The sequence below is a fragment of the Monodelphis domestica genome, chromosome 4 (genome assembly GCF_027887165.1).
Source record: "Monodelphis domestica isolate mMonDom1 chromosome 4, mMonDom1.pri, whole genome shotgun sequence".
Classification (NCBI taxonomy): Eukaryota; Metazoa; Chordata; class Mammalia; order Didelphimorphia; family Didelphidae; genus Monodelphis; species Monodelphis domestica.
Window position 1 is genome coordinate 343,525,658 of NC_077230.1, and position 13,932 is coordinate 343,539,589.

The 13,932-nt window shown below is 40.8% G+C and overlaps 1 protein-coding gene across 1 annotated transcript in view; it reads right to left on the reverse strand.

The window, feature by feature from the left end:
- Positions 1 to 360: 360 nt before the first annotated feature.
- Positions 361 to 13,932, reverse strand: part of MOGAT2 (monoacylglycerol O-acyltransferase 2) — a 33,022-nt gene continuing 19,450 nt past the window's right edge. The window contains exons 3-6 of the mRNA XM_001364853.4: positions 8,883 to 9,087; positions 7,007 to 7,181; positions 5,213 to 5,412; positions 361 to 2,663 (exon numbers count right to left, since the gene is read on the reverse strand). Of these exons, the coding sequence (XP_001364890.1) occupies positions 2,509 to 2,663; positions 5,213 to 5,412; positions 7,007 to 7,181; positions 8,883 to 9,087 (735 nt within the window). The 3' untranslated portion in view covers positions 361 to 2,508. The remainder of the gene's footprint in view (positions 2,664 to 5,212; positions 5,413 to 7,006; positions 7,182 to 8,882; positions 9,088 to 13,932) is intronic.

The following is a 13,932-nucleotide window of genomic DNA, read 5'->3' on the forward strand; positions in this document are numbered from 1 at the left end:
AGCTAGGCTGAGACAAGAATTGGTAGGGAGTTGGGCCTACACACTTCTCCCTCTGGATTCTCAAGAAAAAACTCCTTACTTCTTTTCTATACTCAAATTGACACTTTTCCTGATATCCTTTCCCAAAGCTCCTGCAATTGGAGATCTTCAAGCTCACTCTGGACAAGAGGCAGGTCTTCTGGATGCCACACTGAGTCAAGAGACTTTTAGAAGGTGAGATAAATTGCAACTTAAATCAGAGAGTGATATATTTCAAACTTAATATCAAAACCTATCCTTTTTAAAATCCAAAGTTAATCTTGGGGTGCCAAATAAAGCATTTCAGACTAGGGTTAAACTTTCACAAAAGAAAATACATGATTCCAAAGAAAACCAACTTTATTAAGGTAGATAACATTTTTTCCCCTCATCCATCTTTATGGACACCGATATATTCATGGATTCCTTGGGAGGGATATGTGGGACCCCAACTTAAGAATCCCATCTAGTGGGGCAGCTAGGTGGCTCAGTGGATAGAGAACTAGGAGATGGGAAGTCCTGGGTTCAAATCTGACATCAGATTTTCCTAGCTGTGTGACCCTGGACAAATTATTTAATTCCAGTTGGCTAGCCTTTATCACTATTCTGCCTTGGTTACTTAGTATTAATTCTAATACAGAAAATAAGTGTTTACAGATGAAGAAACTGAGGTCCATGGCCATACAGGTAGAAAAGTTCTTCAAGGGGAGGATAGAAGTAGAACAGTTTCTTGAACTCTTGTAAGGCAATGGGGACTAGAAATATTTATGTCCTGCACTTAGAAGACAGAGAAAAGAGGGGACTGGGCTGGGGATGGACTTTGGACATCCAACTCTGGACATTTTCTGCAGCTTCCTTGGGTATTCCAGTTTCTCTTTGCTCCACCTCTCCCAAGAATATTTCTGAACCATTAGGCCAAAGAGAAAGCTCCTGGCACAATGAAAGATCATAGAACTAGAACTAGAAAGAAATTTGGAGGTTACTGAATCCATCTCCTTCATTTCATAATGAGGAAACTGAGGCCCAGAATGGTCAAGAGCCTTGTCTAGAACCACCCTGCTCATAAATATTTAAGTTAGGATTTGAACCTAGGTTTCCCTGATTCCAAGTCCATTGCTTTATCCAGCACACACATATTGCTTTTTTAATGAAACCAAAGTAAAAACATTTTAGGAATCCATAAATTTTATTGCTGAGTGATCATTAGGTCAGGCAACTGGGAATTTGCCTCAGGGCAGCAAGATTTGGAGGGAAAAAAATTAATTTAAGCACTCCTTGTGCCCCTGGACACCTAGGGGTATAATAGCTAATGGTAGGCAAGTATGGAACTCAGTCCAGGACCCTAAAAGTTAGTGAAGCAATCTCCTTTCTGTAGTGATGAAATTGTAGATATATTGCAGGTGTCAGAGTAGCAACTAAATCTTTTATTACCATTTCTATTCAAGCAAGGTTTTTCAAAATAAAATTTAATTGATATATTTTATCTTGTCTAAGTTTTTTCCCTGAATCCTTTCCCCCCTTCTTTGTCTCTCAGAGAACCATCTCATATAACAAGAGTTCTCTAAAAAGAAAAAAGGAAGATAAAAGCCAAATAGAAAAACCAATCATTACTTTGGAAAACTCTAACCATAGATACACTATTCCACACCTATGACCCATCTCCCTTGCCCTATCCTGCAAAGGAGGTGAGGAAGGGGTCTTCTCATAGCTCTTTGAGGTCAAGCTTATTCTTCGTAATTCTGCAACATTCAATTTTGATTGGTTTGTGGTGTTTCCTTCCATTTATGTTGTCATAGTTTTTTTGAATATTGTTTTCTTGCTCCTGATTACTTTATTCTGTATCAGTTCATATAGATCTCTCCAAGTTTCCAGTTTGTTTAGCCATTTCCTAGTAGGTGGGCAGCTACTTAGTTTCTAGTTCTTTGCTCCCTCCTCAAAAAGTGTTGCTATCAATGTTTTGGTGTATCTGATGCCTTTGTTTTTTATCAATGCCCTCTTGGGGTATATGATTAGCAGTAGAATCCCTGGGTCAAAGGGCATCACAATGTCTGCCCCTTTATTTGAATGATTCTAAATTGCTTTCCAAAATAGTTGTACTGATCCAAGTTTCCCCAACAATGCATTCTTTCCAGAACTCTTCCATGAAAAGCTTCCTTAATTACTTTTGGTAGTTTTTCATATCATGAATTATGGAGCAATTAGTAGGTCAATGCATACAGTGTTGCTTTTGGAATCAAGAACACCAGAGTTTGAATCATGCTCTGTTTGGGAAAGTCACTTTGTAGCTCTGGGACTCAGTTTCCTCATATATAAAATAAAGAGTGTTGGATTCTACAAACTCTAAATCTATGATCCTCTAAATATGACTAAGATGGTTACGAATTATTCTTCTTTTGCTTGCTATAGGCACCACAGTTGCTAGTCAGGATTCTATTGTTTTGTGATGTCACCCAAGGATAGGGCAGAGGAAGAGCATGGGAAGTGGCTGGTTCATCGGAACTCCAGGTGCTGCTCTGGGGGGACGTTGTATTTAATCTTGTGGGTTTCAAAGAGGTTACACAGTTCTGTCATGTACTGCTGATGCAGACGGTCCACTTCATCTGAGCTTGGGTTGATATTTTGCTTCACCTTGATGGGCTTCCCCACTAGGAGACACAAAGCAAGGGAAATGGGTGAGAGGTCTACTGTACTTGGGCCACTCAACAAAGAGAGGTTCAGAGAATGGGCAAATTCTGGCACCTAAATTGGTACTGGCACCAGTACCCTAGGCTAATAATAGCATAAGTCTCAGTTTCTTTGCCTGCCAAATGGGATTCACCAGTGACATGTAAGTCTTTGAAATATTTCTAAGGACAATAGATGATCAAACTCTCAAGGTTAGGGCCATCGGATGGCAATGGAAATAGAGAGAAGGTGCAGAGGAGAGAATTCATCTCTGTCACCGTTTAACCTGGGAGCTTCAGAGTCATAGAAGCAATCCCCCTGCTGCAGTGTTGAAATGGAGACCATGTATCATAGGACCTTAGAAGTCATTGAGTCCAAGGCCCTCATTTTACAGACAGGGAAACTGAGTCCCAGGGAGGTCAAAGAACTTACTGAGAATCACAAGTGTTTAAGGCAGGATTGGGATTGAAGTCTTCCTGACACCCTACTTAACCCAGACCCAGGCTACTGACCCAGTCTTTGCTATACAAAGGTGACATTTGATCCTTTGCTTAATAGCCTTTCATGAATCTCCACTTGATAATGGTGGGGGAGGAAGGGTGTCAGGTATAAATGGACTTGAGGCTTCAGGGAGCAGGAACTGCTGGTATCTCCAAACTCCTTCCTGTCTCAGCCTCGGAGATGAGCTCTGTTTTTGGCTTAGAAAGGCATTTTCCCATCACACTCCTCTTTAGGAACAGTTTTGGTGATAATAATAAAACAACAATAATTTAAAATCATGACTCCATAACTTTTTCACATTCAAGCTTTATATTTTTTCTTTTTTATTAACCACCACCATTAACAAAAAATGTTTAACTAAATTCTATGACTCTTTAAAGTTTCTAAAGCACTTTCCTCAGTTTATCAGGCTCTTCACAACATCCTTCACCCATATCCAACTCCCTGAAAGCTTGGTCTCTGCCTCTGGCTCCCCTCCAGCTCTCATTGGCAAGCTTCCTCGCCTCATCTTGCCAGGGCTCAGGTTTCTGTGTAATTTTCCCCATCTTCTTCCCTATGTGGGTCCTTCTCCGGCTCTTCTTTCTAACTCTCCTAGGTGTAGGCTTTCTCCATTAGAATATGAAGCTCCTTGAGGGTAGGGACTGTTTTGTTTACTTGTATTTCTATCCTCAATACTTGGCACAGTGACTAGTAAGTAATTAATAAATGCTCTCTACACATCTGCCTCTGCCTCTAGCTCTGTTTTCATCTTTCCATTTCCCTATCCCAATCTAAAATTTGCAAAGCAGTTTAAAAATGTTATATTTTTTTGTCCTCACAACAATCCTGGAAGGTAGATGCTACTATTATGCCCATTTTACATATAAAAATAATTGAGATAGACAAGACATTGTCACTTGACCAGGGTCACACAGTTATTAACTAGCTATGGTGAAATTCGAACTCAGGTCTTCATGACTCTAGGTCCAGCATTCTTATCTACCTCTATCCCCTGAATGCCATCTAACCATCCCCTTTCCTCTCTCTCTCTCTCTCTTCCTCTCTATCTTTCTCCCTCCCTTTCCTTTTCCTCTCTCTCTCTCTCTCTCTCTCTCTCTCTCTCTCTCTCTCTCTCTCTCTCTCTCTCTCTCTCTCTCTGTCTCTCTCTCTCTCTTATCATTGTAATAATATGACATTTATTTAGCTCTTCAGGTTTACAAAGTGCTTTCATGTGGTAGATGAAGGTTATGTTATGTTCTTTCCTGGGGCGGAACTGGGGGTCCTGAGTGAGGGAAACTATTTAGGAGAGAACACATGGCTCAGTGGTGACCCAGCTTTGCCACTTACTTCCTATATGTCTGGGAAAAAGTCACTTCTCCTTTCCAGCTCTTAGTTTCCTCAACTATAAAGCAAAGGGCCTGGACTAGATACTTTCTAAGGTCTTTTTCAGCTCTAAATTGATGATATTCTAATTGATTTTGATTTCAGCTCCAGATAAGGAAAAGAGAATTAGCAACCCAAGCCATCCCAAAGTAAAATGGGCTCTCTTGGGAGGTAGTGAGCTGCCCTTAATTAGAGGTATTTAAATGGAAGCTGAACATGAATTTGTTGGGGATATATTAGAGGAGATCCATGCTTTGAGTATGCATTGGGTTGGATAAACCTGAGGTTCCTTGTCATTTAGAAATTCCCTAAGTCCAGGATTCTCAGCTCTCGACTCCAATCCAAAGAGATGAGAACAGGATTCTGGCTTTGCTATTTTCAGCCTATGTGAATTGAAGAGGAGTTGCTTTCGCTCTCTGGGTTTCTGATTTCTCATCAGCAAGATGGAAAAGTTGAATGAAGTTCCTGGCCAGATTTAGGTCCTATGATCTTATGACAGAACTTCATTGGCTTTTTGGCTTCCACAGAAAGGGGCTTTATACTACAGGGAGATTGCAGCTATCCTCGGGGGCCATGTGGAGGCATAGGCAGGAATGGAGCTTGGAGAGCAGGACCCCTGGGCCTGTCCCATGCCAGTCCTCCATTCCTTGGCATCCCTGTAACTTACCTACAGTAGTGATTTGCCTCCGGTAAGGGAGCAGGCCAAAACTGTACTGGAAGATCCCCCGGCCATGGAAGACTGGGAGGGAGATGCCCATGACCTTCTGCAGTTTTTCCTGGATCCATCGAAGCCAGGATCCTGAAGGATTGTCCATTTGGTCAAAGAGTTCATTTTCCCCAAAGGAGAATATAGGCAGCAGAGATGCCCTAGAGGGACAGAGACAAGATGGGGCAGAGGTGAGACAAATGCTCACTCTTGCCATGCTCAGGTTCAGGTAGAAGAGGGGATCTGGGTTCCACACCAAGGCCCCTACACCAGGAGTTCTGGTCAATGGTCATTGAGGGGTGCTGTGAGGAAATCCAAGGCCACAATCTCTGACAGGACAGGAAATCAGTCCTTAATTTCCTAAGTTCCTCTTTGTTATCCATAGTGGGCACTTAGTCCAACCAAACCTGAATAGGAATCAGGCTAAAACAATAAACATTTTTAAGGCACTGCACTAGGCACTGGGGATAAAAAAAAAAAGTTAATAGCCTTTGCCCCCAAGGAGCTTTCATTCTCATAAAGAATCATGGAGGTGGAGAGGAGAAACAATAAATACACAGAGAAGTAAATACAAAGGTTCTGGGCGTGGAGCACAAAGTGCTCAGAGCTGAAGGACTTTGAGATGATGCACCAATCACTTGGTCTTCAAGATGGTGGCAGACACTGGGATACCTTGCTAAAGACATACACAGCCAGGGCAGCTATGTGGACACTTGCTAGCTGTGTGACCCTGGGAAAATCACTTAACCCCAACTGCCTAGCCCTGACCATTCATCTGCCTTGCAACAAATACTAATATTAATTAATATTATTACTATATCAATATTATTACATAATTTATATTTAATATTTGTTTATTTAATATATTTTATTTAATATTTGTATAATTAACACATCTATGTTCTTATAGGTTATTCATATAATTAATATAGTGTGCTTTATTACATATTTAATATTAATACAATTAATTCTGAGAAGGGGAAGGAAGGACGGAAGGAAGGAAGAAAGGAAGGACGGAAGGAAGGAAGGACGGAAGAAAGGAAGGACGGAAGGAAGGAAGGACGGAAGGACGGAAGGAAGGAAGGAAGGAAGGAAGGAAGGAAGGAAGGAAGGAAGGAAGGACGGAAGGACGGAAGGAAGGAAGGAAGGAAGGAAGAAAGAAAGAAAGAAAGAAAGAAAGAAAGAAAGAAAGAAAGAAAGAAAGAAAGAAAGAAAGAAAGAAAGAAAGAAAGAAAGAAAGAAAGAAAGAAAGAAAGAAAGAAAGAAAGAAAGAAAGAAAGAAAGAAAGAAAGAAAGAAAGAAAGAAAGAAAGAAAGAAAGAAAGAAAGAAAGAAAGAAAGAAAGAAAGACTAGGTAAATACATTCAGTCTCAGGTGCATCTTTGCAGCCCAGGAGAGGTCACTGTATCAAAGGGGATTAGCCATTTTTCTCACAAAATAAAAAAGAGAGGGGGCAGCTGAGTGGCTCAGTGGATGGAGAGCCAGGCCTAGACATGGGAATTCCTAGGATCAAATCTGGCCTCAGACACTTCTCAGCTGTGTGACCCTGGGCAAGTCACTTGACCCCCATTGTCTAGCCCTTAACACTCTTCTGCCTTGGAACCAATACACAGTATTGATTCTAAGGTGGAAGGTGAGGGTTTAAAAAAACAAAACAAAACAAAAATAGAAAAGAGATTGGTATAATAGAATTTATTCTAGCATCTCAATGACAAAATAGACTTAGACTGGCTTAAAAACCAAGAGTGGACCTTACCCATGAAGCAAGGCAAGTTTAACAAATCCTTTCCGGTTCCTCAGCAGTAGTGTGTAGCTTCCAGGCCGGGCATCCAGGGCCTCCTGGGCCCCTCCCACGATAATCACCATCAAGTTTCCACCTCCCTTCTTGCTCAGCAAATATGAGACACACTCCTTCTCCGAAGTGACTAAACCTGATGACGGTGGGGTTAGGACAGAAAAAAAGACAAAGGGAGGTCCTGAATGACCCACACAGGAATGGCCATGGGCCTCCTCGTCCCCTCGAGGGAGGTGCCCATCAGGGAGGGATCCCGGTCACTCACAACAAGGGAAGGCAATTGAAAGGGAGAGTTTGTGGTTTGCCCCAGAACAAGTATTATAATACATTTCATTTCTAATGTTCTCTTCATGCTCCAAAGGTTATCAAAATCTAGTGCAGAGAAGACCTGGGTTTGAATTCCAGGTTTGAATCTTACTAGCTGGGTAACTCTGAGCAAACCACTTTCTTTCTCTGGGCCTCAGTTTCCTTTACTGTAAAAGCAGGACATTTGTATGACTTTCCTTACAGAGATATCATAGAGAAAGTACACTGAATACCCTAAGTGGTTATAAAAATCTGAGTTATTCATATCATCCATCTTTCTCACAATTCCCTTAAAGGGATCCTTGATTCTAACCAAAAAATATTTGTTTTCTCTTCCCTCTGACCTATTCTGAGGTCTGAGCCTTAGGATTCGCTATTACCCTCGTCTAGAAAAGTCCTGGGTTCAAAATTGACCTCAGACACTTCCTAGTTGTGTGACTCTGGGCAAGCCACTTAATCCCCATTGCTTAGCCCTCACTGTTCTTCTGCTTTGGAACCAAAACATAGTTTTTAGAATATCCTCAAAATAAATTTTTAATGTTAAATCCTGCTTGACTCTTAAAACTCTTCATAACGTGGCCCTTGCCTATCACTACAGTTCCCACACCCCTTACTCCTCTCCACATAACCCAGGCTCCTTACTGTTCTTTGCACAAGATGCCTCACATTTTCACCAGTTGTCCCACAGGTCCGGAATGTTGGCCTTTCTGTCTGCCCTCTGACTTCCTTCTAGCCTCTGCTAAAATCCCACCATCTGCAAGAACCCTTTCAACTTAATATAAGTGTCTTCCAGTCTTCCAGACCAAATCAAACTGGGCTCCTGAATTACTTGTGAGCACACACCTGGGCTTACCCTCCCTCTGAAATGACTTTCAGGTTTTCCTGCATATATCTGGCTTGTTGTGTGCTTTTTGCCTTCCCCATTAGACTCGAAGTCCTGGCAAGCAGGGGCTGTTTTTGCTTTTCTTTGCATTCCAAGTACCTAGAACAATTTCATATTTACAAGAGTAAATGCTAAATAAAGGCAGCCTCTTAGAGTTTCATAGAACTGGAAATGACCAGAAGTCAACTAGACCAACCTCTTCATTTTCTAGATGAGGCAACTGAGGTTAGAGTGTTAAATGACTTGCCTAAGAAAATATAGTTAGTAAATGGCAGTCAGGACTTGAACCTGGTGCCCCTAATTCCATCCTATGATCCAGTGCTCAGTATTCCTGACTCCAGCTGTCTAATTTGACATTTCTCAACACTTATAGTATTGAAAGCTTTCCCTGTCTAACTACAATCTTTCTTACTTCATATCAGAGGCCATTCCATTGGTAGAGAGACAAGTATTATTTGCTGGTCTTCTTTAATGACTCTTTCTATCTTTGTGCACCAAATCCCATCACTGGTACGAGATATTAGCTTCAATCCAGTATCTTTGCCAAGAAAACTCCAAATGGGATTGTGAGGAGTGAGACAACTTAAAATGAATGAACAACAAAAAGTGATTGGCAATGGGGAAGTGGGATAAGGGAAGGACACATACCTCCACTCATGATATAATCCCTGAAGAAGGGAATTCGGAACCACAAAGTCAGCATCATCAGGTGGGGGCGGATCCCAGGAAATACAGAAGAAAAACCAGTGGCTTCAGTACAGAAGTTGGTGAAAGCTCCAGTAGCCAGGACACCATGAGGGTGGAAGCCAGCAATATAGTTCTGTGTTGGGTCCAAATCCACTGTCTTGATGAGCTAGGAAGACACCAACCATTGGAGCAATGAGCATCTTCCCCATCCCAACAGTCCTAGAAACCTCCTATTACAGAATCTCCCAGGAAAGGCTGGTGAATCCTGCCTTAAGAAAACCTGATCTATAAAAATCTGAACTTGGAAAACGACAGTGAAGAGGTGATTACAAAATGAGTATCATGCCATGTTGGGCATTCATTTAATATTTTCACAACAGCTCTACTAGTTCTAGCCAGTGAGGTAGAGAAGATGTTAGGTTCTTGATGGCAATTCAATTTACTTGTCTTCAACTTATCTTATTTTGGTTAAATTCTGAAAGTTTTTTAAACACCTGCTGAGTGCTGGGGATACAAAGATGGAAAAATAGAAATCAATACAGTTCTTGCCCTCAAGGAACTTGCACACTTCGGAGGTTAGGGGGAGAATATGCACACAATATGAATTTAAGGAGGGAGAGAGAACCAATAACTTGGGGAATCAGGGAAAACTTCTCATAAGAGATAGCATGAGAGCTGAGCCAGATGGAAGATCAATGCTCAAGCACTAGTGTCTTTCATGGCTCCCCCAAATGATAGCACCATCCTTCCCTAATTAATATGAATTTATTTTATATGTGTTGTATCTATTTATACCACACGCTTATGATATATTTATGTGTGTGTGTCTGTTTTCTTCTCCAATGGACCTTAAGTGCTTTGAGGACAGAAATTGTTTTATATTTGTCTTTATATCCCTAGTGTTAGACACAGGACCTGACACATAGCAGATGCTTAATATAGTGTCCCCATTCATGGCTTCATTTATTGGCAGATTTGAGAAGGGGCAGACTAAAGACAAGAAGACCACTTAGGAGGCTAGTGGCATCATCCAGGTAGGAGTGAAAAGGTCCTGAACCAGGACAGTGTCTGTGTGGAAGAAACAGTAGGTTGGGACATTTGAGTGAATACTGGTCAGGGGGGATGGGAAAGAGTTAAAGAGGAATAAGAAATTGGGAACTGGGGAAAATTGAAATTCCAGGGTACCCTCCTAGGAAGTTTGGCAAAGGGGGTAAGGGGAAAGAGAAAGAATTCTGATTTGATTAAAGGCATAGTTTGAGATATGTATGAGATATGGGATTGTCATTTTTTTAATTGCTGCTGATATAAAATTGTTACAAAGGATGGTTTCTACTTGGGAAAAATGTTGGATTGGGGAATAAAAAAGCAGCAATTTTTAAATTAAATTTTAATATGCAAATAAGCAAAAAGGACACGTAATTAGGGCATTTTGTTTGTATCCAGGAGAAAGAACTAGAGAAACAGATGGAAATTGAAGAGAGGTCAATTTTTGACTCACATATAGAAAAACTCTCTAAATGTGGAATGGGTTGCCTTTGAAGGCAGTAAGTTCCCTACCACTGGAGTCTAATCAGTCAATCAACAAACAATCATTAAGTGCTTAGACTTGATGATGCAAAGATAATGGTGAACAGTCCCTAGCCTCAAGAAGCTTACATTCTATCAAGAGGGACAATATGTATGAAAAGGAGAACATCTTCAAGTAGAGGCTGGATGGCCACTAATTGGAGGAGAGATCTGTTCCAGTAGGAGATAAGCTAGATGCCTCTGAGTTGAAGTCCTTTCCAACCCATATTCTAGGATTCCTAGAATAATGTCATATCATATACCTTTTCATATTACTCATTGTATTAGTCAGAGTGTTTTCTATGAGTCAGATATAAATTCGTGCTAAGCATTGGGAATGTAAAGAAATACAGAAAACAATCCCTGCTCAAGAATCTGACAGTTTAATTGGAAAGACAATATGTAAATATCCAAGTTTATATAAGATATATACAGAATAGATGGAAGATATCTGAGGATCACAAGAGTAGACGTGATGATGTCTCCCTATAGTTCACAAAAACCTTTGTTAGAGGAAGAAACCTAGGGCCCTCATGTTGATCTAGTTTAGAAGTATTAATCCATTATTTTTCTACTTTTAAAAAATATAATATTGACTTTTTTATTGGCATGACTAAAATATTCAATAAAAGGAAATTACATTATCTGTATTCATTTTTGGATATTATTTGTTCCATTTCATGATTATGAATAAAAATAATTCTGTCATTTTGAAAAGGAGAGGATATTTTAAAAATGACCTACTTTGGGTGTCAAATATATTAAGTATGCCTCTACTCTGACTCTAGAGCCTATATTCTACCAGGGATATCTTTTCTATACATTTCTTGGGTATTAAACCTTTATCATTTGCTCTAAAGAGTCCCCCTGCTCCAGTTAGCTTTACCTTCTAATTTCTATTGCATTGTTTTTGTTTGTGCAAAATCTTCAATTTCATGTAATCATTTCATCTCCTGTGATCATCTCTATCCTTTCTTTAGTCAAGAATCCCTCTCTAGCTGCGAAAGGAACCTCTTTCCATTCTCCTTTAATTGGTTTATGATGTGGCCTTTTACACTTGGCCATGTATCCATTCAGAGCTTCTACATATCCAGTGAGATAACATAGAAAGCACTCTGTAGACCTTAAAGCATGAAATAAATGCTAGCTATTAGGATGATTGATGATGATGATATCTCACCTATTTTGTAGAAATAGAAACTAAAACCCATAGCAGAGAGGTGACTTGCCCCAAATTATAAAGCTAGGCACTAGCACAGTCAGGATTTGAGCCCAAGTCTCCTGACTCCAAGTCCCAAGCTCCTCCAACTAAACCAGAGTTCCTTTCAGCATATGTATAGTGCTTATCTCCTAAAATGGGTCTCAGACGCTAGAAAGGAACAGGCTCAAGCCTGAATCCCTAAAGGACCCCTTTCCCTTTCCTGTGAGGACAGTTTTAGGGACTGTGGCCATGGCCCCATACAAGTAGGAGCTTAGAGCTCCTAGAGACCTTAGGGGTCATTTACCTCAAATTCATTTTCAGATGGGGAACCTGAGGCCAAGAGTGAGGAGATGACTTGTTTTTTGTCAAGAAGGTACTAAGTAGGACTGCCAGAGCCTGGGACTTCTGACTCCCAACAGGTGCCTTTTCCCCATGATGTCAGTGCCTCACCTTGGAAACCCCAATGGAGGTGGAAGTTTTGGGGAACTTCAAGGTCAACCTGAGGGTGAGAATAGGACCCTGGTCCTCAGTGATCTTTCCTTAAATAAAAGAACACTTTTTCCATCTAATCTACCTTCCCTGAGTCAGAGGCTTTGGACTTTAAGGTCTTTATTTACACAGGAGGTTGCAAAATCCTTCAGGGCTTGGGGAAAGAGAAGTGTTTTAGCTGGTCTTTTGATGGGTTAGGCATCAGTGAAATCAATGGTAACCTACAAGGTGTGATTGAAGCCAAGTTGTCCCCAGCCACTCCCTCTGGGCTAACATGGTATGTGAGCAGCTAATCTTGGGAAGTCCTAGGCTTAGAAATCTGGAATTGTCAGAGGCCTCTGAGGTCATCTGGTTAATCCATCATTAAAAAAACAACAATAACTATCGATGCCTTTTATTTTAAAAATATCTACATTTTGCAGTGTAACCATTCCCCCTCTACCAGTGAGTAATCCCTTAAAAGAAAAAAATAACCAATTTAAATAAACTAAAACACATATTGAGGAAGCCTGATGTTATATGTATATTAGATCCATAGGTAACATCCCCTCCCTTTGCAAAGAAACAAGTCAACACTATCACTTTGCAGGGGAAACTGAGGCCTAGAAAGGTGGGAAGAAATGGCAACAGACACCTAGTTCAATCCATAGATGAACAGGAATACTAATTACAATATCCCTGACAAATGACTACCTAGGATGTTTGAAAATCTCAGCCTTGTCCCATTGTGGGCCAACTTTAATTGCCAAAAAGTGGTCATTAAATTAAACCTAAATATGCTTTCTTGTTTCTTCTTCCCAAATCTCCTAACAACCCCATCCAACCTTATTCCTTGGAACCATGCAGAACAATATAATCTTTGCTACTGAGTCATCAGTGTGGCCTTACACTGAGTCATGATCCTGGTCTCAGATTGAGTCCTGACCTTCTTTTCTACCCCCACCTCAATGCTCCCATTCCATATTGAGAGCTTTTCCTATTCCCAGATGAAATCATAAATTCTCTCTCTCTCTCTCTCTCTCTCTCTCTCTCTCTCTCTCTCTCTCTCTCTCTCTCTCTCTCTCTCTCTCCCCTTTGCATCTTTCTTTCCTTTCCTCCCTCTCTTCTTTTTCTCTCTTCTCTCCTCACTCTTTTCTTTCTCCTCTCTCCTCTTTCCCTCCCTCCCTCTTTTCTTTCTTTCTTTCTTTCCTTTCTCGTCTCTTTCCTTCCCTCCCTTTCTTCTCTCTTTCTCTCTCCCCTTCTCTTTTTCTTTTCTCTTTCCTTCCTCTTCTCTTTCCCTCCCTCCTTTTTCCTCTTCTCTCCCTCCATCCTTCTTTTCTTTCTATTTTCTCTTTCCTTCCCTCCTCTTCTCTCTTCCTCTCTCACCTTCTTTCTTTTCTTTTTTCTCTTCTTTCCCTCCCTTTCTTCTCTTTCTCTTTTCTCTTCCCCTCCCTCCCATTATTGTTTAGTCATTTTTAGTCATGTCCAACTCTTCGTGACCCCTTTTGGGGTTTTCTTGGTACTTTGCTGAGTTCCAATCCTGATGTCACTCTAATCCTAGTCCTGGATAGCTGGGGCTGGGGATCAAAGACACAAAAAGAGCCAAACTCAAGGGCCTTTCAGTAAAGGATCCCTTGGGAAAACTCAGATTTTTGCATATTTCCCTTCTCATCTAAAGGTCCCCTAATACCTGCCTCTGGACTTTTCCAGATGAGGCTCAGGCAAGGCTAAATGTAGTACTTATCTGCCCTCTGCTGGTCATTCTCTAATAATGAC